At 44.7% G+C, this 26,418-nt stretch overlaps 1 protein-coding gene across 4 annotated transcripts in view; it reads right to left on the reverse strand.

The window, feature by feature from the left end:
* TLN2 (talin 2) overlaps positions 1-26,418 on the reverse strand; it is a 598,939-nt gene that overhangs the window by 137,861 nt on the left and 434,660 nt on the right. For all 4 annotated transcript variants that reach the window (XM_086959469.1, XM_086959467.1, XM_086959468.1 and 1 more), the window contains 2 exons: positions 11,589-11,714; positions 5,302-5,418 (listed from right to left, as the gene is read on the reverse strand). In XM_086959469.1, the coding sequence (XP_086815595.1) occupies positions 5,302-5,418; positions 11,589-11,714 (243 nt within the window). The remainder of the gene's footprint in view (positions 1-5,301; positions 5,419-11,588; positions 11,715-26,418) is intronic.

Consider the following 26,418-nt stretch of genomic DNA (forward strand, 5'->3'; position numbering starts at 1 on the left):
CGAAGAGTTGATCTTCCACCAGAAGTATTTTGTGCGATCAAGATAAAAAGACAAAGCAGCCTCAGAGTCCTTCTCATTGAAATCCAGGATAATATCCCGGAATCGCTGTTCGGGAGGATAGGACCAAAACTGGTCTGTGTCCAAAACCGCTCGATGAAAGGGAATGTCTGAGAGGGAGTCATGTTTGACTTCAGCACATTGATATTGTACCCCAGCTAATGCAGGAGGTGCGCCGTAGTCTGGAGGTGGAAACCGACAGCCTGGGGAGAGCCCGCCTTCAACAGCCAGTCGTCGAGATAGTGGAAGACTGGAACCCCTGATCAGCGCAGACAAGCTGCGACCACCACCATCACCTTTGTAAACACCTGAGGGACACTGTAAAAGCTAAAATGGAGCACAGTGAACTGAAAAGGCTCATGGCCCACCGTGAACCAAAGGTAATGTCTGTGGGCTGGCAGGATGGGGATACGAAAAGAAGTGTCCTGCAAGTCTAACGCCACAACTCAGTCTTCTGGGTCAAGTGCAGACAGAACTTGGGCTAGGGTGAGCATTTTGAACTTCTCCTTCCGGTGGAAGAAGTTGAGGGCCCGGAGGTCTTGGATAGGACACAAGTGTTTGTCCTTCTTGGGTACCAGAAGGTAGCGGGGATAACAACCACAACCTACTTCTTGCACAGGAGCAATCTCTATAGCTCCCTTGGCCAAGAGAGCTGATACTTCCTGGCAGAGAAGTGCCAAATGATCCTCCGACATGCAATCATAAGAAGGTGGCATCGAGGGAGAAGCAATCTCAAAGGGGAGGGAGTTGCTCCTTCTGACTATTTGCAGAACCTACCTGTCCGACATGATGGACTGCCAGTGGAGGAGGTGATGAAGAATCCTGCCTCCGACTGGCTGGTGATGGGCCTTGAACGTTGGACTATGAAAGATTGGAGGCGGTGGCAGGGGGGAAAGGGTGGACTGGCGTGCCCGCTGGCACCCTGACCCACGAGGACACTAGGTCCCACGTACGCAGCCAAGCAGAGGATATACAGGTTGGTTGACCCTTCTATAGCCACAAAAGGCAGACTGAGGTGGACAAGAGGTCGCTCCGAGGCCCAAGGATCATGTCGTAGCTCGAGAATCCTGAAGCGCTAAAGCCCTGAGTCTGCCTTGTCGCCAAAAAGGCGAGTGCCATCAAAGGGCATGGCCATCAAAGAAGACTAGACATCCCCCAAGAAGCCAGAAGTTCTCAACCAGGCGTAGGGTCTAACAGTTACCGATGTGGCAATCGTTCTGCCCAGTGAGTCGGTGGTATCCAGTCCACACTGTATGGCGAATTTGGCTGTGTCTCTACCGTCTACAACTGCTAGAAAGAGAACGGCCCAGGCCTCCTTCGGGCACTGAGGCACCACCAGCGTGACAGTATCCCAGATAGTATGGGAGTATCAACCCAAGAGGCATGTGGTATTCACCGACTGCAATGGTAAGCTGGAGGAAGAGAATATCTTCTTCCCGAGGAGGTCCATCTTCTTGGATTCCCTATCTGGGGGAACAGAAGGGAATGTACCTTTTGATGTTGAGGCTTGTAATACCAAATACCAGCGGAGGGGTGTTGGGGTGTTAGGTGAGGAACGCTGGGTCATCCGGTGCGGGGCAGTGACGGCGGACAATTGCCCTGTCCACAGGAGCCCCCGTGCTGGACTTGGACCGAGTGCCCAGAAGGACGTCTGTGAGGGCTTCATTGAATGGCAAAAGGGGTTCCGAAGAGGAAGCTTCAGGCTGAAGCACCTCCGTCAGGACATAAGTCCTGACAACTACCATAGGGAGCTCGAGGCTGAGGACCTCGGCTGCCCTCCTCACCAACACAGCATAGGAAGCTCCCTCCTCCGTATCCACGGTACGGGGAGTAAGCAAGCCAGAGTCGTGGTACGTGTCCAGACCACTGGCATAACCCAGGTTCATTCGCCAGTCCGGTTCCTCAAGCTTATCAATTAAAGGGTCCAGCGGCTCCTCCCAGTCCTCCTTCTCACCTTCTGGCTCAAAAGGAATGACAGGAATGAAAACAGGGACGAAAATACCTTCCGGTGTCTGAACCCACGTTGGTCTGGCTCGGTCTCCACTATGGGGATAAGGATGGGATCGGCACAGACTGGGGGCATGGTCGACGCAAACAGGTGGCACGGTCGATCACGGGAGAGTCGTCGTTGGCATCAATGTTGGGAAAGGTCGAGTGAGTTCGACCGGCGTCAATCTGGATCCAGGCCTGGATCCACGGGAACCCACCGGCATTGAAGTTCCAGCGCCCCAATAGACTCCGCAGGGCCAGCGGAGCCTGGCTGCCCAAAGATTAGGGTAGGAGATGCTCCGGCTTGTGGAAAGGCAGGGAGGCGCGAATCCATCTCAGAAGTAGGTGCTGGAGACAGAGCCTTCGAGCAACAATGCTCGTGATCCTGCGTCGTGTCGGCCGACCAACGGGGAGAATTTGTAGAACGCCTGTACTTTTTCGACTTCTTGTGTTTTACTGATTTACCCAAAGACCTCCTCGACGACTGTGAGTGCGAGGAGTGTGGACCCCACAACCGTTCAACATCTTCCCCTCGAATGAGAATGGGAGGGATGCGGAGCCAAGCGCCAGGCCTCCAGCAGCTTTTTGGGACCACTTCCGCAAACCTGGCACTCGGAGCACAACTTTGGGTCGTGATGGTGCTCTAGACACCAAAGGCACACGATATGCGGATCCATCACGGATACCACTTGATGACAGGAGTGTTAAGTCTTGGAGCCGGTCCGACGTTGGAACATCCCTCGAAGCACCAAGAGTTCAATACTCGAAAAAGTAGTCGACAAAAGAAACTAGGCAAAAAACAGTTGAGTAGCCCTCTCTGGATCTGCACTTAGTTTGGCGTGAAAAAAAAAAGAAATGACGTGATTGCGCATGGGCGGTTACTATGTAGGTCCCGCAACGTCATCCCGGCGCCCTTGACGGACACTGAGCCAATCGATGCCACCTAACGACGTGAAGGGGTACTGCTGAAGAAAAAAATCTCCGGATCCAGACTGACACCTGGGGGAAATTCTATGGTAAGGAATTTACAACTAATAGTCTCAATCGATGTCCCATTGGATGTAGATTTTCTGTTATTAACTCCATTGGTACAGTATTTTGGTCAAATATATTAGGACAAAATAATTTTTTAGACTTTTTTGATGAAATCCACCAATCCCTTGCTATTTTGAATTGTCCATTGAGAAGTCTAATTCTATTTGTCTTTTCTTTCTGAAACTAAGAATTGGAATAAAGAAAACAAATCTTTTTTGCTAAAACCAATCTGTCAAAAGGTTACATATTGTTATCAAGAAAGTTGATGTGCACACTCCCCCCACAGGGACCGTTATTCTCTCTATTGTACCACACCTTGGTCCCCGGAATTCTGGATTACAGCTTTTTCTTTGAATCGTAAAAAGTTAGATAGCATCAGAAACATTGCACAATTACTTGATATATGCATTGATTTGGCCCAATGATTGTTCGATGGTACTTCTGAAGGAGCTGCACACCGTAAAACTTAAAACAGAGCAAACGGTTCAAATAAAAAAAGAGGGAATTAAGTGTCCCACCTCTGTTAGCATTACATTGACATACTTGTCAACCCAACCAATTCAAACTGTAAGCTATTCCTTCTTTGAGACATTTCTGCCTATGGAATAAAAAGAGAGATCTTACAGCTTTTTCCCCCAAAATGTAGACATGCAGAACTTCATGTGCATGTGACATACAAAACAAAAAAGCAAATGGATCAGGTCTTGGTCCTCTCTGACCCTGTCATACTGGACTACCGTCTAATACAGTTTGCTCAGAGGCCTGTAGTGCGAGAGTTGAACTTAACGCACCACAGGCGAAGTTTGTTGCTAAGATGGCTCTTGCTGTCCTACAGGTTACTACCCAGCCTGCGCTGCTGGATTTACTGAGCAAGATTTTGGTTTGTGCGGTTCTGCATATCTTGAGACAACTGAGAACTCAGCATTTCTGATGAGAGAGGAGAAATCTGTGGATGGCACTCTGCTGCCAGCAGCTGCCTTTGGTCAGAGGTTCAGCTCCCCGGCTCTTATGAGCTCAGACAATATAGGCGTTAGAGCTGCAGCAGCAGGTCTGAAGTCAGATAAGCCTCTCGGAAAAATATTTGACTGTTAGGTATCAGGGTAGGGGTCTCCTCAAGCTTTCCAACAATGCTAAGCTGAGCTATTCACCATATTACACTCCTCCCAGTCCCAACGTTACTGCAGGCTAATATCAAACATCAAAAGGAACATGTCTTAGTATAAGTGTTAGAGAAGGGGAGCTAGACAGGGATTACACAAGGCAAGGGAATGTACACATATAATATGCATGTAAGTCTTTAGAGTCCTCTCATAACATTGATTAGATATCTAAGAATAATTTGATGCAAGACAAATGTAGAGGGTTACTAAGGGTAACTATCAGAGCCACAGTCTTTCCATGAGAAAATGTATCCGTGCAGACAACCCAGCCACTTCATTCACAAGTTGCCTTTGGTCACCCAAAAAATGAATCACCCAATAAGAGAACACTTTTAAATAACTTACGTTCAAAATCTGAACATGTATTTCGTAAAAAAGACTTGATAATCTAAAAGCCTCAACGGAAGAAGGCTCCTAGCAAACGTCTTTAAATTATGATATTCAACCAATCACAACGGTCCTTTGGGACACTTCCTGGGAATTTGAAGCGCGTTTACACTATTCCTTGTTAAACAAAGGCAGGTGGCAATACTCTCATTCATCATCACCTTATTTTAAACTTTCTATCATGGTGAAAGGCCCTTAACTGTAAGTGACAGTTTTAAGAACATATGTAGACCCATCTCTCGCTGACATATTGTCAGTCTAGTGTTATAGCAGAGAAGGGACTGGATTGACTACTTTGAGGTATAATGAAAAAGTCCTCATTATTAAGTATGTGGTTCATGCTTTTGTAGTGATATTACAAGCACAATAAAATAGTGCAATGTAAATCTGCATTCAACTGCACAAAGCTCATGATAGTGCAATGTAAATCTGCATTCAACTGCACAAAGCTCATGATAGTGCAATGTAAATCTGCATTCAACTGCACAAAGCTCATGATACAAACAGCATAGCCGGTTATAAGAAATAAACAGAACAAATTGTCTAGTATTCACTGTATGTGTGCATGTGTTACTAGACCATATAGAAGCACAAAGTGAAACCTAGTAGCTTTTATAAATCTTGCTCATTTTATTTATGTACTTGGAAAACTGCCATGCACTTAGCCACTTACCGTTAGCTCCTGCTTGATGTGCTCAATCGTGGCTTCGAGTGCTCTTGTTCCTCGAGTGGCTTCGTCTTCCACAGCTTTTACGGTCTTCAGGAGAGACGTGACATTTGTAACCATGACCTGAAAGCAACAATCAATGAACACTAATGAGAATGCGAATCCCATGTGCACTGTAAGACAATCCAGGCACACTGGACAGCCACTATTGATCTCCCCCTGGCACCGCACTGCATTATGGACTAGCACTGACTGTTAAACACAGAGCAGCGAAGCTCCTTATACCACAGAACATAGCAGGCGGACAATCAAAACAGAGTTGAATATCGCAGTTACAACACGACTAAAAAAGATCAGAATAATGTTTCTAAATTCCAAAGTAACACTGAAAAAAGGGGGGACATTTAATCGCCATCTTGGAAGAATCCCACTTTTAGAAAGCACTATCATTGTATCAGATATTAAATCAGAACTGGGCTGAATAACATTCAGCATTAGAAGATACACTAGTTGCAGCAGAGAATTGGGAGACTTTAGCAAGGAACACTGTCCTAACCAAGGAGAGAGAGAACAACAATCAAACTGCAAGGTGCATAAGCCCCATGACAGGAGCAGAGAGCCTTGTAAGCAGTGCACAGGTGAGGGAGAGCATGATCTTTGTCATGATGATCCTTGTCATGATGAAAAGGACACCCAAATGCCTTATAAGCAACTGCCAGAAAACCCTACCCAGCCATCCTTCCAAAGACAGATGAACTCTGACTGCATAGCTACAGAAGTGGAAACCAGCTCTCCCACTTTCAGTCCTAACAAGGCCCATCTGCAGTGCCGTGGGGTTCACAGGTATCTAGCTCAAAGTCCTCTGTCACCACAAACTATTGGGTTATAAGACCAAGATATTTTTAAAATCCTCCACCACACTACTCCTCATAATGGAAATTGAACTAATCCACAGCCAACGTTATCACTTGACGACCATTCAAAAGGGTGAAGCGTGGAGATGCTGGTAGTTTAGGGCCCCAGGCTGCGGAACACACTTAATCCAGCCCTAAAGTCAAAATCAAACCACATCCGGGCAAGGAAATGCCTGAAAATTGAACTGATCCAGGCCACAGTTACATTTTCTCTTCACAAGCAATTAAAGAATATAAGATCAGGGACTGAGCACCAGTTGGACTCTTTCTAGGAGCTACATTTTTCCTAGATTAGGTGCTGGGAAGGAGACTTAACTTTGCATCTATGCAATCAACTTAGTGTTCCTTCCCAGATTGTTATTGCTAGCTTTTTAATTTGAGGTACCCTGCCTTCACTCAGTCACTATGAAGTGAAAACCAAAATAGCCCCTTCACTAGATCTATAGGAGCATTTTCTACCCACTGAGTTCCACTGCGATTCTTGCGATTTGCTTGCAATCTCCTCTCCAACGTGACAGGCAGCGCTATCATGCAGTGAAGCGAAGAATCCAATGAATTTGTTAGCACAGTATGCGATGTGCTCATAACCTTTGTGACAATGCAGCCTTCTAAATGCTGCTGCCTCACACACATTGATTTGCTACTGAAGGCAATACACAATGTTAGGCTCTGAGCCAGCCATAATAAACACCGTACTGTGCTCACTATCTAAAACAACACAAAAAACTGCTCAATAACTAGGATTCATTTAAGAATTAGAGTTGACATTTAAAATCTTAACAAAGCCATTACACACTTGTTTGTAATGTTTACAAAATGACTGAATCCCTTGACGCATTCAAGCAGCATTAAATAGGCCCAACTACCAGAATAATACTCGGAGCAATAGCTAATCAAGATTATACATTTCTTAAAATGTACTCTGCCACCAAAAGGCAATGGTGGAAACCTTTTAAATTTTCACCCGAAATAAACAAACATGCCCCAGTGAAAGGGTGTAACTGTGTCCAGAGTGTAAATGGATAAACCTGTGCAACACCTCTCAGATGCTCACATATTTCAGGACATCCAACTACCTTGACCCTAAAAAGAGGACTGCAATATTTGCAGTAGAAAGGCTCATTGGCAGTGGTCATGTGATTTGCAGGCTGCTATCAGAAGAACCTTAAACAATATCCCACCTGTCGTAGAGCCTTATTTAGGTTACTTGGTCAGAACTGGCCTAAACAAGATTGCCACCGAAGACCGCTATTACTGGCAAACCCGTTACACTGCAGATCACTAGAGTCAATATCCTACGAATCAAGATGGCAAAAGCCATGTGGTTGTCAGAATGAGTACTACAAAGTGCTTAATGTGTATTAAAAAAAAGCAGAGGCTCTCAAAGTGAATTGCTAGAAGTCAGGTGCCAGCACTGCCAAATGTCACTGGTGCCGAATACTAAGCCTGTCCAGTCTTGATCCCGCCTCATGCCTCTTCCTTCCGATGCTTCGTGCCCGCTTTCTCCCTTTATCATCGTTTACTAACAACTCAAATCTTTTTTATCTTCTTCTCTTTTGTATCATGGCCTTAAGAAACCTCAGCGTATCCAGTGGGTCATGCCTGTTCACTGTGATGACCCTTGCATTGGAGAAATAGCAGTCCAGGCTCTGCTAGGGGTCGAGTTAGTGAAATGGTTAATTCATCAGTGAAAGATGAGGAGAACTAGTCACTCCTTCGCTCAGTTAACTCGAAACTCATGACTTGTTTGAAAAAACAAGAACATTTAACTGCAGATCAACTTTACCTTTGAAGAAAACAATACAAGTAAATATAAAAAATTTAACAGTGGTAAACATACAGTTGTAAAAATACCTAGAATTATTGACCAGACTGCTTCAGCCAAGAGCAACTTCTCAAAGCTGCAGATAAAAGCCTCAGCTCTTAGCTGGCGCACCCAGGTCATGCTGGATAACTGGAATATTGTATATCAAGGGTGTTACCCATATATACTACCTGACCTGGGGTAAACAAGTACAGTATCATGCATTGATAAAGTTTTTCCCTCTCTCTCCCATTTCTGCTTGAGCACTGTATAAAAAGGATTTTTTACTATTTCAAACCTTTGAGCATATATAAGACTCATGTTGTTAGATGCCTTGATTTGTACTGCATCTGTTCTTTGAAAAATCTTGAAAAAATACAAATCAATACTAAGTGAATCTAATGATCACATTTATATTTGTGTTGTGTGTTTTTTGTAAATATATACATAACTGTTCTAACTGCCGCGACCACATTGCATTGATAAAGTTATCCCCCTCTCTCTCCCATTTCTCCTTAAGCACTGTATAAAAATGATTTTTTACTATTTCAAACCTTTGAGCATATATAAGACTCATGTTGTTAGATGCCTTGATTTGTACTGCATCTGTTCTTTGAAAAATCTTGAAAAAATACAAATCAATACTAAGTGAATCTAATGATCACATTTATATTTGTGTAGTGTGTTTTTTGTAAATATATACATAACTGTTCTAACTGCCGCGACCACATTGCATGATACAGGATAACTGGAATAATCACAGTACGGCGTAGGACTCATTTGCTAACTGAATATTGGAAGTAAAAGTGTCTCAACAGTGACTATCCCATATAGCTCTTGAAGGACTATATGCCTCTTGCACTGCCGAAACACAGGATTAGCTCTGGTCATGATAGTTTTGACCATTGACATAAACATCCAGTTGACACACTGCTCCGTCCTGGAATTTGATTTCACTGCTAGCAAATGACATTCAAAGACAGCAAACAGCAAGTAAACTGCACAGTGGGAATACCAACTAAAAATGAACACAACGACCACCTCTTGGAGGTGCCATAAACAGAGTCAAAATTAGTTAGCCAGAAATGGCTCAGAAGCAGAAGGTAGGGACAAAGCGGACTATAGGAGACACTGTAAACTAGCATCATCCATTTTGTATAATGAATCCTAAGCAACTCAAGCAGGCAAGATATCAGACCACCCTGACCAATCCACCCTTTCCTGTATCAGAAGTATTTAGCTGCCCCAGAGTGTAATATTATAATTTCTTAGGTTTATTTGGTAAATAGCACGGAAATTGGTCTTTCCCACAAAGCCGATCCAGTGTTGATGGGAAATTAAAAATGCTTCAGCACGAACTGTAGTGTAAGCAGATACATTCACATGCATTCACATCCACAGCCAACTTCACTGGCTCCCTTAGAGCACAAATGCATTCCGGTCAAATGCTCCGTACTGCTGGTTATCAGGTGACAACTATGGAAGGATCTAACATCCTCAACTATGCAACCCACACGAGCTAAAAACACATTTTATAAAAAAAGACACAGCCTTTTCTGCATCGTCTATCAGTGAACCTTCACACTAGCATTTCTTCAGGCAGGGAATCACAGTACATTACAGATACCTCTAACAAGGCATAACTGCCTATTATTGATCATTTATTAGGAGTAAAATCAGATATGTAAAGAAGGTGAAGGCGTAACCGCTTCACTGAGATAAGAGGTGCCTAAATGAGGAATTAATTGCTGCAAATATAGGATTTGGAAATAGCTTTAGGAGAAGTAACAGCTTACTTTGTCGGCATAGCAAAAGTGGAAATTGAAGTACAAAGATGTTATCAACTATGCCAGGTGCCAGGTTGTGGAAACCTCTGCCCAGTCACCAGGGTTGCAATAGTTCCATCTGCTCTATGAACCAGTGAGCAACCAGTTGAAGCATTTCAAAATCAGGGCCCTTAAGCACTGCTAAGTGAACCAATATTCCAGACGTCATTGAAAACGTTGCTTAAGGATGCCAGAGAGAATGCACTTCCAAGACCAAAACCAGCAGCATTGTGCCAGCAGACCAAGAGGAAAGGAAGAGACATACCCCCTTAAGGCATAATTTGAGGGACAGTAAGCAAATCCAATTATTAATGTCAGGCCCAGTGCACCAACTCCCAATTAAAAAAAGGAACACTGAAGTGTTTTGTCATTCTCCAGTTGCTACCGCTTCTTGTTTCTTCCAGTAGTTGTATCTACATATGGATCGTGACAATACAGGCTAAACCAAGACAAATCAGACAGTTAGCCTTCTGATGACTGTGCTTTAGCACTCTGAGGATGGTAACATTTCGAGAAGATTTTTCCTTCTTTTGATTCGCGTTCGGGGACTGTTCGTGAAGTAGGCCTTCAAATCAGATAAACATAGACATTTTACATAAGTAACAGTCAGAATAGGGTTTCATGGCAAACGTACTTTGCGAGTCGACAAGGAGCTTTCTAAATCTAAATCTTTTTAGAAAAGTTACATCGAGCGAAGAACTGTCTATAGAAACGGAATACATTTGTTCAAATTCAGAAGATATCAATATGCATCCAAATTCCCTAAATGTAGTGATGTAGAGAAGAGTAACTGGTGTTCATATATGAAAGAAGCAACAGTTTAATACACAGATAAGCCACATGCTATGATGCCAACAACATTAGTGTAGAACTTGACATCTCCTGAGCACCATGGGCCCAAGTATGATGTTTCCTGCATCCCCCGTGGACCACCAATGAACATTTATTTATTGTTCAGTACAGGAACAAGATCTTTCCAAAAGGCCAAAACAACCGATCTAGCATTTACTACTATTTGGTAGCATTGATGGGGTCACTAGCATCACCAGCAACGAGTTTCTTTAACATCCTGCAACAGAAGGCAATATATTCTCCATGGTCATCTTACATGCGGACAATAGCCCTGACGCTTCTTATCGAGGTATTACATTGCAGAAAACAGACAGTTGCCGTGGATACACACATTTGCATGAGAATGCTCATTTTGTAGAACAGAGAATTAAAGGAAAACTCAGAATACTGCTATGATCTGGAGGCACATGAAAAGTGACCTAATCAAGCACAAAACATCTCACGCATCACAAATTGCAAACCCAGATAGTTACTTTTGTAATTTGCATTGCAGTGTTTATAAAAGTATGTGATGGGGCACTTGAAAGAAGATGCTACCACCGTTTCTTTCAAAGTAAGGGGCAGGTGTTTTTGGTTTGAAGGTTTGCTCTAACATTCGTACTTTTTACAATGAAAACATTTTTTTTTGCTGAATTGTAGGTTAACTCGTATTTATTCTATCAAAATCTGAGTGAAAATACAGTACTGTAAAATGCTGGTTGTGATTTACAGACAGTGGGAGACGTTTCAAACACAGTAACATTCTCCTGCATCAAATATGTACAGAGAGCCAGTAATTAACAGCTAATGTGCTTTGTTTGGAGGAGCATTGGGTTACTTTCTGACAAAAAACAATCTTCCACATGTAACTGAAGGTATACATGCACTCTATACATGAAACTATACACCCATACACACCTTGGCTGCACTTTTGAGCTGGTACATGGATGGGTCGTCAGCTGGTTTTCCAGCAGCGCACTTCGTTGCCCCAATTAGGTCGCCGAGGGCCTTGGCCACATCCTTAATGGCATTGATCAACACAACCTGGAAAGAGGTAATTTTCAGATTACTGTACAAAATCCTGGAATCAGAAACGTCAGCAAGATTAAAGATGTGAGCATAAACTACTACTATGATACATAATAATTTAGAATTTAGACAGGTCATCTTGCTTTGTCTTTCTTAACACTTCCCTGTGGATATTAAAACACAAGGCTGCTGTATGTATTGGTGAAACAATCTGGAAAGTCAACTGGGTCAGTCATGCAACAGAAAACCCAAAACTAAACAAACAGTAACAGCACCTGCCTGATTCTTCTAAACACGAACAAAGTACAACTATTCAACGATTCAGCTGCCAAAGAGAAAGATACACAGCTAATAAAATTATATCGAAATGCAAACCCAAAGAGATGTGCCAAATGACAAGATAAGCAGAATCATGAGATGTCCTACAGCAAAGACAACTCATCAGTACAGTTTTTAAAGCAAAAGTGAAAGCTAATAGTCAGAGGCGCTGCTAAATACTAGTTTCATCTTTCTACATTATTATTAGAGCCCATACCTCTGTCCTTTTCTCTCTAGTTATACCTAATGCAAGAGAGGGAAATGGAGAGCAAGTCGACTGCAGGAAAGTAAATGTGCCAGAACTTGAGTCTTTCTATTTGTTATTATGATAAATTTCCCCCTTCTTCAGGGTTATGGGTAAAGTAAAAATCAAGTATAAGCAGAAGGGCACGACAACCTTACTAATATCTGCGCTGTAACCACTCAGGTTTTTTAACGCGGCTTGGTCAAAGAGAGCTAACGAGCAGGGATCCATGATGTAGCACAAATGGCTGCCCTTGCAGATGTCAACCAAGGAGAGACAAGGCAGAAAAGCCATACATGTCACAATGCACCAGGCGATGTGTCAACGAGTCAGACAGGAAACGACTAAACTAACAACTATCAAGAATGCAGGCAATCACACAACAAGCAAATAATATCTTAGAGGAGGGCTCTCCATGACAGGGTCCATCATAGGTCATAAAGTTCAGGAGGTCCTAAAGTTCTTAGTCCTAGCCCAGTAAAAGTTAAGGTAATCAAGAGCTTTGGGTGGAATACAAAAAAAAAAAGTTAAAGAACATTTGTAAGAGGTGTGGACTTGGTAAAAAAGCAAAGTCTAATGTCTGTGGACTAAAATCCTAAACTTGATGAATTCCTAAATATAAATATCAAGATATTTTTAAACGACGGATGTCTAACATTCAGTTTCTACAACTGTGTTCTCAGATGTCTGATCCCAAAAGTCACCACCCCATGTTTTTTTCCAAATTGACGAAAAGATACAATCTGGAAGACAAAGAGAGGATTTTCAGACATTCACCGCAATGCACAGGAGGGGATATATTTATGGGGTATGGTAGTAGTCTGCAAGTGTGAAAATGATCAGGGGAAGAGGTGGCAATAGACAGTACACTAAGAAGGGGAGTAGGTTGCTGGTATTGAACTTTTACTCTTTGGCTCTCCGGTTCGCACTTTTATTTTGTCTCCTTTTCCCCCAAAGGGCACTGGGGGCAACTCTTATTCATCCAGAGTAAAATATAAGGGACGAATGGTACTAGAATAGAAGCCCTACATACAAAACTAAACAACATTATGTTATGATGTGTTATAAATTAATTATAAAGCGCAGCTTTCACTCCGAGGAGCATCATGGCGCTAAGCATATCACTGATGTACAATAAAATCAGATCAACTTTAAGTAACTGCTTTTTGAATCAGACAATCCTTTATTAAACTGTTTTATGTGATGCTTCTGGACTATAAAGTATTAAGGCACTTCATACAGAACAAGAAATGACATTTAAATAGTGAAAAACAATGGTGTATACACCTCTTAGGAATCACTTAAGCACAGTTCTCTTGGTTGCATTCCAAACAGTGCTGTGTGTACTAGGCCAAAGCTCCACTTACTAGACTTTTATAACACATCCAGCTCAGACCATGGCCAATATTCTTGGTCATTAAGAAAGCCCCAGTTCCACAAGCCTCTTAGAAGGAAGCAGAGATAGTCAATGTGTGCTGCTTTCATGCATAATGAAATAGAACATGTGTGTTGTCCTTTCTCTTAAGTACAAGATTGTTTTCATCACGAAGAGAAGACCAAAAGGTACTCAGGGCTTAGAAGACCATCTTCGGCTGCAGCAGGTTGATGGTGAGGAGGAAAACTGCGGTGGAACAAAGGTTGTGCACCCAGAGAGCCTATGAAGTGCCTCAAATGTATACCTAAAAAGAGATGGTAACTGACATCAAAGGTTTGGGTGTATTGAAGGAAAGATCCCCCAACAGACGACCCTTATTACACCATGAAAAAAGTTCCATAATCTCCTGCAAGATAGGGGACCGGATTGGTTGAGAATGCATTTGTTATCCAAATGAAAAGCAGGATGCAACTCTTATCTTTCACATTTTCACACCACATGCCCCAGGCGCTGACACTACCACAGTGAAAGAAGGTTTGGTGGAAAAGAGCATTCTCTTGTTTGATGAAGGACCAGGACCCTTTCCCTAGGGCATCCACCCCGTCGTATCCAGCCCTGCTTTGATTTGGGAACTTGCAGGTTTTCATAGAAGATTACTTTTTGGCATTCCCAGATGGACTAAACTGGAAGAGCAAATGAACAAGGACGGCAATAGCTGCTTTCCTCTAAATAAAGATTCAAGGCGAGGAGCTGCATCTGAAGGATAACATCTTGCACTGCCAGTCACCTCTCATGTGTAGAGACCGCGCTGGGATCTTAAAGTATGCATCATTCAGATTCATAACGCACAGTCTATTGCCAACATGGAATCGTGTCAGGTGGTTGCCCAGAGTTACCATCTCAAAAGGCTCTTTGAGGAGGAAGAGGCAGGTTCTGGTTCCTGAAACCTCAATTTAGGCTGTGCACCATATATTATGGTGGCAAGTTTTGCAGTTTCACTGCATCATATGAGTCTGGAGGTAATGTGGAAAGACATTATAGTATAACACATACCTTTAATATTCTCATTTTGGCAACCCAACCTCCTTCAGGTCCAGCACCTCCTTGGAAAAGGATTACATTCCTAAGAAATCAATATAAATGTTACCCTGCAAGATTCCGTTTATAGCGTGTGTATTATACATTCACATGCTTTCTGGAGCCATCTAGAGTTGAACTCTGACATTACAAGTTTTCTTCGAAGAAGCTTTGAGTCACAAGATGTAGAGTGACTTCCTCCTTTGTCCTCAATGCACATGGGCACAGACTCCACCCTTAGATCGTTTTTCGCTAAGAGGGTGAGAATAGAGTGGAGCGCAAGAGTAAATATGTGCCCTGTGCACCGTAGTAAGGTAAGTAAAGTATTGTGATCATTAAAAACATGTGCCATCATTGCCATCATCTGGGGAAGGGTGTTACATGCACATCTACAGCACTACATACTACGAACACATGCATATAGGGCAAGTAACATTTTCCCTTTGCAGTATGCATGGCTGTAGATATACTTGCTTTGAAGTGACTGGACAAGTATCCTCCTCTCAGCAGTGGAGGCAGGCAGGTGTTTGAAATAAAGTTCTTAACACAGTTTGACCAGCCATAGCTTGCAGACATACTGTTATGTCCACACAGTTCTCTTTTGTAAATGTGCGCGGTGTTGAGATTTTGCTGCCTTTCACATATCACCTAAGTGGTTGTAAAAGAATGCCACAATAGCCTCCTTCTTACATGTACAGTGCGCCCTAGGAGGCTCAGAGTGCACTCTCTTATTTTTTAGAACAACAAGAGTGAATACATCTTACAATCCATCTTGCAATGCCTGCTTCAGAGATTTGTTGACCTTTGTATGGTCTAGCATGAGCAACTAAGAGTTGGCGTATCTAACAGAAAGACTTTAACCTATAATTCCTTTATACTATGGAGTGCCTGTTTAACACCTAGTGTGTGCAAGTCTCACTTCATAAGCGAATCAGATTGTGTAAAGAAAAGGGGGAGGTCAATAGTCTGATTCAACTGGAAAGGAGAAACAACTTTAGGTAAGAACTAGAGACTGGTAGGAACGAACAGCCAGTCCCTATGTACTTCAATGAATGGCTCATGAACAGTGAGTGCTTGTAACTCATTAATACACCCAACGAAAGTTATAGTTACAAGAAAAGGTATTTTTCATTAAAGGAACTTAGATTCTAATTAATGGAGGGGTCCAATAGGTGGTCCCAGCATCTAGTGAGAGCCGCATTTATGTTCCAAGCAGATGAAATGTGTGTTCTAAGGGGTATGATGCTTTTAAGACCCTACATAAAACATTTGACTATAGGAATTCTAAAAAGGGATGAGCATTTGCAATTCTGCATGTATGGGGCTACCGCAGCTAAGTGAAGACTTATAGAAGTACATGTTAGCCTTGTCTTCTACAGAAGTAAGAGGTAGGAAATGATATCCTATGCCTTTACCCTAAAGTGATCCAAGCGGATTACAAGGCAGTAAAGGACAAAATGCTTCTACTTGGCATTGTAGCATGCACGAGTGGCAAGTCTACGCACTTCACACAATATAACTATGCACTTGTCTGGGAGGTTTAAAAAATAAGCTGTCTACCCCTTGAAGGTGTTCTGCTAAGAGCTGTATGTTGTGACAAATCACCCAGGGCCAAATCTGCTGTACCAGGGTGTATAGTAGAAGGGAGTGGATGTCTTCTTGTTTTTGTATGTACTACATTACTACATTGCTGTTAATATGTACAGGTAAATAGCTAGTGACTCCATACTGTTGATGTGCCTGCTCTGCTGAAAAGGCAACCAAATGCCATTCTCAGTTATGTCACCAAGATGTGTACCCTAGCGTATGAGTGATCCATCTTTGTTAATGTCAATGCTAATGGTCACGTGCCTAGTAACAAATTGTTGCAGTTTCACCAATTCAAAGAGCCCTGAGTGCTGACCTTTAACAACACCAGATCTTCCAACTGACCCTCCGCTTGTACCATTGACTGGCAAGGCACTGCTTTAAGAGTTGCATGTGTAATCTGGCTTAGAGTACAACTGCTATGCAAAATGCCAGCATTCTGAGCTGCTTCATTACAGTTCTTACTGTTAGTGGGTGTGCAGATTGAAGAAGAGGCAACAACTGTTGAAATGCCATCACCCTATGCTTGTTACGGTATGCCTTCCCCATGACCTCGCTTAGGACTGACCCTCAAAACGGTTAGATCTGCTGAGTTTGTAGGCAGGATATCTTTGCGTTTGCTGAAAACGCTAGGTGGTGTCGAAAACTGAGTGCTGTCTGAGTGAGTGCAAGACGAACAAGTTACTTACCTTCGGTAACGATGTATCTGGCAGAGACATAGTCTAGCTGCAGATTACTTAACTTGAAATATTCCCCAGGCGTCAGACTGGGCCGGAAACTTTTGCGCAGCAGCACCTCTGCGCGCCGGGGGCGGTGCCATACGACTCGGCCCTGATGTCGTCCATGGATGTGAAGTGAAGTCAGCGGAGCCATATATGCCCCGCCCCGCCAACATCAGTTTTCTTAAGAAGACTTTTCCACGTCAGAACGCGAAGTCACCACCAAAAACTGTGAAATATGGGGATAGTGTGCAGAAAAAGAAAAAAACAAGGTATAGTGGAGAATTCAGACTCACAACGGCCAACCCAGGGTAGGGGTTGTAAAGGACACATGGCATATGAGCATACGTCCAATCACAAGGATGGATAGAGCAGAGCCACGAAACAGAATGTTGCCTCGTGAGTCGGAGTGAAGAGAAGACATCATCCCGCAGAGGAATAAAGCCACCCAAAGGGAGGCGAAGGCAAGAAGCCCAACCTGAAGAGGTTGTCGAAGGACGGGCGGGCATTAAGGCATCTGCGGCTAGACTATGTCTCTACCTGATACATCGTTACCGAAGGCAAGTAACATGTTCATCTGATAGAGACGTCTAGTCGCAGATTCCTTAACTTAGAATAGATACCAAAGCCATACCCCTAGAGGAGGCGGGACTGCGACTGAACCCCACTAAGGTCCAAAGAGAACCTATCCGTCAATAACATGACCAAAAGACTGTTGCCAACTAAAGGACAAAACACAGTGGGGACAGAAATGACAGCGCAGTCAACCACCAGACCCCCATGCTCTGAAGAGAGCGGGAATCAAGGGGAGGCTAGGGCACCACAGCCCATCCAGAATAACACGAGAATCCCTATATGTAGCGGGGATGAGAGAAGTAAAACACCAAACCAGAACACTGGTGCCTGAGCGGAAAATGCCAAACTTCGAAAGAAGATGAGCAAAGGGGCATGAAGAATCCGCAGGATCCAAGTTGGCAACAAGAAGTCAGAGCTAGCCCCAGCTAAACAACTCAAACAGCGTAAAACACTGTTGAACCTGCTCCTGTAAAGACATGAAGGCAGCAGGATACTGACCCCTGCTCAGCAAGGGCTAATATGGAACAAAAACACACCCAGTAAGGAAACTGGTGTGAAAAGGGAGTACAGCACCTCCAAGAAGTAGAACTGAACCTATGGGCCCAAAAGACTGGCAAATGGTATGGTGGAGAGAACAAGTACCGCCCCTGCATATACCATAGAGGAAGAGTACTGCGGAAACCCTTGCCAGCCAGGCATGTGTGAGAGCATTGGAAGGATGCCCATACACAACCAGAAGGACGCTCACACATGACCAGTGGGTGCCTGTAGTACCATAACAGAAGAGCACCAGGTAGCAAGACAGCAGGAACAGGTGAGATGCGCACCATAGCAAGGAGGTAATGGGCCTCAAACACCAGAGAAGGTCTGGTGATGTAAGAGGACAAGGCCAAGGCAGGAAAGCCCGCACAAGCCATTAGGAAGACCATGGCGCAGAAACAGCCCCAAGAGGATGCCGAAACCCGGTCAAACCCAGGGACTAGGGTACTCTCAAAAGTACACGCATTTACAGAAAGTGGAGGTAATCCAGGCTACACGCAGCATCTGCCTCTGGTCCGTCAGGACAATTAGAAGAAAAGACAAGTCTAACAAGGGAGTACTCAGGACCAACTCACGGGTCCTAGACGCCAGGAGGAGCGGAGTTCAAGGAGAACCGGCTCCACAAGTCCGCCACAGTAAGAATGCCAGCAAAACGCAGAAATCCCTGCACGGAAGCAGCGGGGATGTGGAGAAAACTGCTGGGGAATAAGCCGATAGGCCATATCAATGTACAACCGAGAGGCCCACGGCAACTACTCACTGGCGAGAACAGCCCAGAAGCAGGATACCAGGCCATGTGAGGTGGATATACACAGCAAAGACTTAGACCAGGAGTGGAAGCACCACAAACAACAGAGCGATGCGAACCTCTGGGACACAGCAAAGGGGCATATGAGTCACAGAGGGATACCCCCAATGAAAATCCCACAGGAGCGTACAAAGGCAAATGGAGACACCTGCCATGAGCCAATACCCCACATAGGGCAAGGATCAACCCCTGGCAAGAGGGGATCCTCTTGGCAAAACAGACAGTCAGAGGACTGAAAACAAAAATAATTCAATCATGCGGCTATACAGACAATACAGAGACACCAACCTGCCTCTGATAAAAACAAGGCCGTAAAGGAAGACCGTGGGGCCGAAAAAGGTCTATTTCATTAAATGGCATGTCCAGGAGACTTTCCTGAATATTATCAGGGAAGCAAGTGTCACGCATCCAGGCATGGTGGCGCAAAGCCACCAACCGTGCAAGAGCACAGGCCACAGAGTCTGTGGTATCCAGGGAGGAGCGTATTGAAAAATGTGCCATCTCCTTGCCGTGAAGGACAAGACGGAGAAGCTCTGGGTGCAATTCTTCCGGAAGGGAAGGAAGAAAGTTAGCCATGGAGTCCCAGAGTGGGGAGGACGCACGTGCAAACACGCTTGTAGTGTTTAAAGCGCGGATGGCCGCGCTAGAAGAAGCAAAAAGCTGTCTTCCACATGCATCCAGCCACCTGGATTCCCGGGTGGGAGGAAACAAGGAAAAAGTGGAGGAGTCCTGTAACCCAAACGCCGCCTGAATTACCAGGCCCTGAGCAGTAGGGTGGAGGGACAGGCAAAGTAGATCCCCGGGGCAGGACAGTGCCTACCAGCAATGGCCCGATCAACTGGGGCCCCGGAAGAGGGCCGTGCCCAAGCGACATGCAGGACCCCTAACAAAGTACCCCTAAGGGGTAGCAATGGCTCCACGGTAATGGGTTCGAGATGAAGCAAATCCATTAAGGGATCGGGAATGAGGGGTACCACAGGAGGCTGAAAGCAGAGGATAGCAGCTGCCCGGTTGATTGTCCAAGCATAGGCGGCCCCTAGCTCAGTTGTCACCCTAGGAGGGGACAAGAGGCCGTCTGTAGGGGACGGATGGAGGCTAATTCTCCCAGTTTCCATAAAGAGCAGGGCTGGGGAATGACCCAAAGGCCATGCCACGCTAGGGACCTGCACCAGTGGCTCCCGACCAGGGGAAGCAGCAGCAGCCTCTAAAAAGGCTGTAGCGGATATCGGTATCGCCCGACCCCGCTGAGGAGACAGAAACGAGGAATCCGGAGGGATCAACCCCAGGCATGGATGCCGGTGTCGATGAACGGATGAAAACCAGCGGCGATGGATGCGTCGGCAACGTCATTGGTGGGCGCCGTGTCGGAGTCGACTGGACATCGACGGTCTCCCTGAGGGACGTCACCTCAACGACGACCGGCGTCAGCTGATGTGTTGCCCCGGATGTGGGCTCAGGCTTAGAGCTGGGTATGGGTTTGGACGGTGAGCCTGGCTTTGGGTCTGACGTGGAGCCCAGCTCCGAGCTCAGCATCGTCGACACCTCCTCCGCAGGAAGCCGCACAGGGCTATGCATTGACTGGCGGTGTGTGCTAGAGTGACCAGGACTGTCTGGGCCACAGCCCAACCTCGTCGCCTCGGCGTCTGAGTCGGTGCACACAACCCTGGTCGGGGAAGGATCTGCTGACGAGGGCCCAGGAGTACCCTCCGCCTCTGTGGGGCCCAAACGCGCGCCAGGGAGAGAGGGGGCTCAAAGTAGGCCTGAAGAGCCCTGGAGTAGGCCTCCATTTGGGCGTGCATCACTCCAACTCCTAGAAAAGGAGGGTATGGAGGAGGTGGCCTCCGGGCGCCCGTAGCTGACCCGGTATGAGAGGAATGGGTGCCAGTGGCACGCCTACGAGAGGTGGACCTCAATGGACGCTTGTGGCTCCACTTACCTTTTTTAGGGCGCCGGTCGCGGGATCGGCCTCGGGAACGAGCCCCCTCTACAGAGGGAGAACGGCGACGAGAAGAGGCTGGGTAGGACAGCCGCGCGGCCAACACCTTCATACGGCGTTCCCGAAGGGACTTGGGCTTCATCTGCTGACAGTTGCCGCATTGCTTGGAATCGTGGTGCACACCAAGGCACCACATGCAAATAAGGTGCGACTTAGTGCCAGACATCTGACGCGCACAGGCCTCACAGGCTTTGAACCCGGAGGGCATTACACACTGTTCCGGTACGACAGCAACGGTGTCGAGAAGGCCCAAAACTAGGCCTGAAACTGCTGGTTTCCAGGATCCGTCTTATGACGTGGAAAAGAAAAAAACTGATGTTGGCGCGCTGGGGCGGGGCATATATGGCTCCACTGACGTCACATCCATGGACGACGTCAGGGCGAAGTCGTACGGCGTCGCCCCTACCCCCCGGCATGCAGAGGTGCTGCTGCGCAAAATTTTCTAGACCAGTCTGACACCTGGGGAATATTCTAAGTTAAGGAATCTGCGGCTAGACGTCTCTATCAGATATTACTTACTGTAGTTGCTCTTTATTAGCCAGTCATCAAGATAAGCAAATATGTGGAAGTCTACTCTTCTCAAATGGATGGCCATGACAGCCAGATGCTTGGTAAAGACCTTTGGCTTTTTTTTGTAAACTCTGAAGGGCAATATTATGAACTGGTATTGCTGTCCACTTACAACCAACTGGAGGTACAGTTGAAGGGCTGAAGGAGCCGGCCTTGAGGTCTAACGCCATCCATCATAAAGTCTCACTGTTGAAGCAACGGGTTGACTTTCAGCAAAGCTGGCATGTTGTAGTGCTCAGACCGGATGAACTGGGTGAGGGGACTCAGATCCAGGATAGGCCATAGGGTTCCATCCTTTCTGAGGATAAGAAAGTACATTGTGTATACACACCCTTTTCCTATTGGTATATGGTTACTGTCAGTATGGCACCCTTTTGAAGGAGGGCTTCAATTTCCCTCTTGTAAAAGAGAGAGTTGGTGACTGAATACATTTGGGTGGTGGTATGTTAGATCTGCTTTTGTGAAGTTCAAGGCAGCAGCCCTGTTGGACTAATGCAAGTATCCACTTGTCTAAGTTGATTCCACTCTGTGGGAGAGTAAATCCCTTATCCCACCCACAACTGCCGTGACAGGTGATCTGTTATCAGGCGGCCTTGGGTAAGTCAGTGCTTGGGCAGAGTCTCCTTTTCCAGAGCCAACTCTAAGCATACCCCTACCCGTTGTTGCTTGCCTCCATTGCTTTGAATATCCCTCCTATTATTGTGGGGTCTGCTGTTGCCACTGATAGGTCCATGGCTGGGTGCCTTGGGAAATTTTGGCAGTCCCTCATGGCTGTGAATGGAGAAAAGTTGCTCTTGAGGTACTGGATTGTAGGGTCTCAATAGACTTTGTAATATCGGCATCTTTCTTTTTTTCATTTTTTCCAACATTTCATCCAATTGGGGACCAAAATGATGTTCCCTGTTCAATGAAATGTTGAGGAGGTATTGAAACTCTGTTTCAAAATATGATACACAAAGCCAAGTATGTCTGCGGATCAATACACTGGTGTTAACACAGCGTGAGGCAGTATCTTCAGAATCTAGGGTGCGGCATAAGTTTGATCTACAAATCACTTTTTTTCGGCAACCAGCTTGTCACCTCTTTCCAATAGGCACCAGGAAGATACTACAATAATGTCTCTACCTTCTCCCAATGAAATCGGTCATAATGTGACAGTAATTCCACAGACTTGGCAACATGCCACTGGGTGGTAGCACCTACTGTGACCCTCTGCCCAGCAGCATTGATACCTATACTATCTTCACCTGGGGCGCCCTCTGAGACCTGGGCTGACACCCCTCTTTCTGGCAGTGTGAACCACCAGAGAGTTTGGGGGAAGGTAGTCCTGATGTAAGTGGGATCACTAGGAGAGGAGTTGCACTTTTTTCTCTATATGGGATGTGACTAACCTGGCCCTGATTGGGTCTCTAAAATTACTAGGTGCCGACTTTACCATATCCTTCAGCATAGGCAAGAACTGAACACATCAATCTTGGAAAGAGTCTGTACCAAAAAGTAATCTCCTACTGTTTTCTACCACAAGTATCACAACTTTATGGTGAGGAGCAAAGGCTGTCCCTACACTTTATCAGTAAGCCTTTATCACCTTTTACTAGATTATGCTTGTCCCTGGACTCTATACCAGACTATGCTAGTGAGTTCCGCCAACATGCAAATATTTGTGCTGCATGAAAATCTCCACTAGATTCTTTCACTATAATGGACAGCTTCCTAGATTACAGAGCCCCTCCATGAAATCTTACCAACTTGAAACAGAGAAAGGCATTTCATGATATATAGGATTCAAGTACATAAATTAAAATAAATCAACACAGTTGCAGTGCACCTTTTATTAGTACTTCACTCCAGGCATGCATTTATCTTAGCAGAGGAAGAAGACGGCACTGTCCTTCTAGAATGGATCTTGACTGGGCACAGCAGTGTGTTCTAGTTATTGGACTGGAGATTGAAGGATTGGACCAATGTAGATTATATGTCTATGGGTTGGCTGTAGTCGAGTGCAGGTAGATACTATACGGAGTGTCTTCTGAGGTAGGACAGAACACATGAAAGCTACGTGAAAGGAAGTCAGTGGGGCTCGGTCAATCTAACCCAGATGATCTTCTCAGCTATAAGTATATGGAACTGCGATATCCTGGTGTAGAGCCTCCTGATAAAAAAAATATGGCAGGGCAGTCCAATGTTGAAAATGTCTGGATTGGTCATCCAGCAACACAAAGAGTTTAAAATGCATTCCAAAAGATTTACTTCAAATATGTGAATGAGCATCAGAACACACCTTTCCCAAAGACAAGGAGGGCACAAAGGTTTTCAGGTGCAGAATGGGCATTGGGGGCTGTGAGGGAATGTGTTCCTTGTGCAATCATAATCGTTTTGTGACTGGGAGGAAAGGGTAATGCTGGTGTGAATAGCAGAAGATATACTATGAGTTATTTTTAAAGAAGTACATGTGTGGAAGGTGAAGCAGGAAATAGCGGTATATGAAAAGATTTTAAGTCACTCAGCTATCACTCACTGCGGTTCACGATTGCACTAGCCTGAATCCTTAAGGTATCGCAGTCAACCGGGGCAGGAAAAAAGCCAAATGGGCCTCAGAGTCTGTTTCCATTATACAAATACACACTATCCATTTCTCCACAAGCACATGAATGTTCGTAATGAGGGCAATAGGAGGATCAGGAAACGGTGAGGGAGATTTTCTTGTTAAGGGGATGTGGCTAGCTAGTGTGTGGTAACTATGTTATCTTTGGGTGGGTGAACTATTCACCCTTATTTGTAAAAAGTTTTAATAAAATGACAGGGTTGTCAGTATTTTATTTTTATTAAAGTAAGTCTCTACAAAAAGAATCTTATGGGAATGCTACAGTGTACTGCATGCAAATCCTCTTACTCCCAATGTTAACTTATAAATTCATCCACCTAAAAAACTGAGTGTAAATGGAACATTTGCGTTGAGCACCCTAGAGACTTGAAAAAGACCAATTCTCCACCCACCAGTACTTTGGAAACTATTACCGACCAGAAAAAAACTCAAAGAAAAAAAAAATAGTTTAAACAATAAGTGCATAAAATGGGCTTCTTGGAGACATAATGAAGTTCCATCTGAGACTGTCCACATGCAGCATCTTACAGAAATTCCAGGAGTCTGGTATTTTCATTGCTATATAGAGAGATAGAACTACTTGAAGGAGAATCGAGAGATCATAAATGCTGACATAAGTTACCTTGTTGAGCACTATTTCTGAGAACAACACTTTGACAACCAGTGTTGCAACACTTGGTACAGTGGCAAAAGCCAAAGTGGGCAGTCCCACTGGCAACATTAGAAAGAGTCAAACCTTCAGGCAACGAAGATACCTTTGATTGGTTGATGGGTAAATGTAACTTCGAGGATTAAGAACAAACTCAAGGAGACTTCTATATGCATGGGTTGGGGCGGAAGTCACATTTGTGCAACTGCAAATGGAGCTTGAATACACTGTTTTGTTCCGGAATACTTCAACATTTTGAGTGAACCTCTAAAGTTACAGCTAATGATTCCCTGTAAAACGGAAATCCCAAGCCTTTCATTGATGAGTCTATAGGGTAAATCACAAAGACGGAGGACCCAAAAGATCAGTATAAAAGCATTTTTTATCATTCATAATGCACGTTTATATACTTACACAGAGCATATTCACCCACCTGGTATATAGGCAAACTTACTGCTTTGGGAATTATACCAGACTTTTCTTACTTGTGACAGTGCATTTGGGACACAACTACGTACCACCTTGATCAAACAGCTTGAATATATTATCTAAAAAACCGAATCACACTCCTATCAACAAATCTACATAAGAACAGGACTGAACCTCTTTGAACAAACATCCACATATATGCCGTATACTGCTTCAAATAAAAGGCAGACAAAAGAGAGTACACTCCTTTGAGCATCGCTTCTTGCCATAAGAATTTGGATTTTGTGTCATGACCCGTTGCTGTTTCCAGCATGGACAGAGTTCACAAGTTAAGGATAATGAAGATAAAGGAACAGTCTTTCCTTTCACCAAGTCATCATTTGCTTTGTCCACCTCTGTACAATGGAGAGGAAAGAGTTTCCTTGGGCAGAATGAGGTCCCATCTCTGTAGGGAATGGGTTTGTCCAGATGAGAAGTTACTTACCTTCGATACTCCATCAACCTGCAGATACCTCGACTCTTAAATTTTCTGCAGGTACCAAACTGGCATTAGAAAAGTTCAAACAGCTCACCTGCGCCAGCAGTGATCCTCATGGCTCGACTCCGATGATGCCTCATGAGGACATATATGGCACCACTCATCACTCTCATATCTTTTTATCCTCATATCTTTTTATCCATGTCCCTGGAGACATGTCCAAAGAAATCAATAGGAATTGAGTACACAAAACAAACTAGGGAGGGGAGACCAGCAAGTGTGTGACGAATCTGCAGGAAGAGTAGCAACTATAAAGACTGTTAGCAAGTAACTTGTTCTTCTGATAGATTCTTCGACCTGCATGCTCCTCATCTGTTGAGTAAAATACACAAGCAGTATGTACCAGGAGGTGGAAGTGACAAATAAACCTAGAATTCTCCCAACACAGACCAGGTACATGGCAAACTCTGCGGATCCAAGAGTCACTGCAGTAATGTCTTGTGAAGGTGTGAAGTGAAACCTGCCACTGTTATGAGCCCCAATGTACACCAATATAGGCCTAGGTTGTTGCACAGCCTTTTACCTACATGTGTCCTACCTTGCTGTACATAACAGCTTTGGTACTGGCCTTTTACCTAGTTAGGTGCCAAATAAACGTCGTGTGGTTTTCTTAGAAAACTAGTCGCATTTATCATGCATGAGGATTCTTAGTATCACAGCAGGATTACCATCTTCTGTATAATAACTC

Source organism: Lissotriton vulgaris, chromosome 2_2, assembly GCF_964263255.1.
Source record: "Lissotriton vulgaris chromosome 2_2, aLisVul1.2, whole genome shotgun sequence".
NCBI classification, from domain to species: Eukaryota; Metazoa; Chordata; class Amphibia; order Caudata; family Salamandridae; genus Lissotriton; species Lissotriton vulgaris.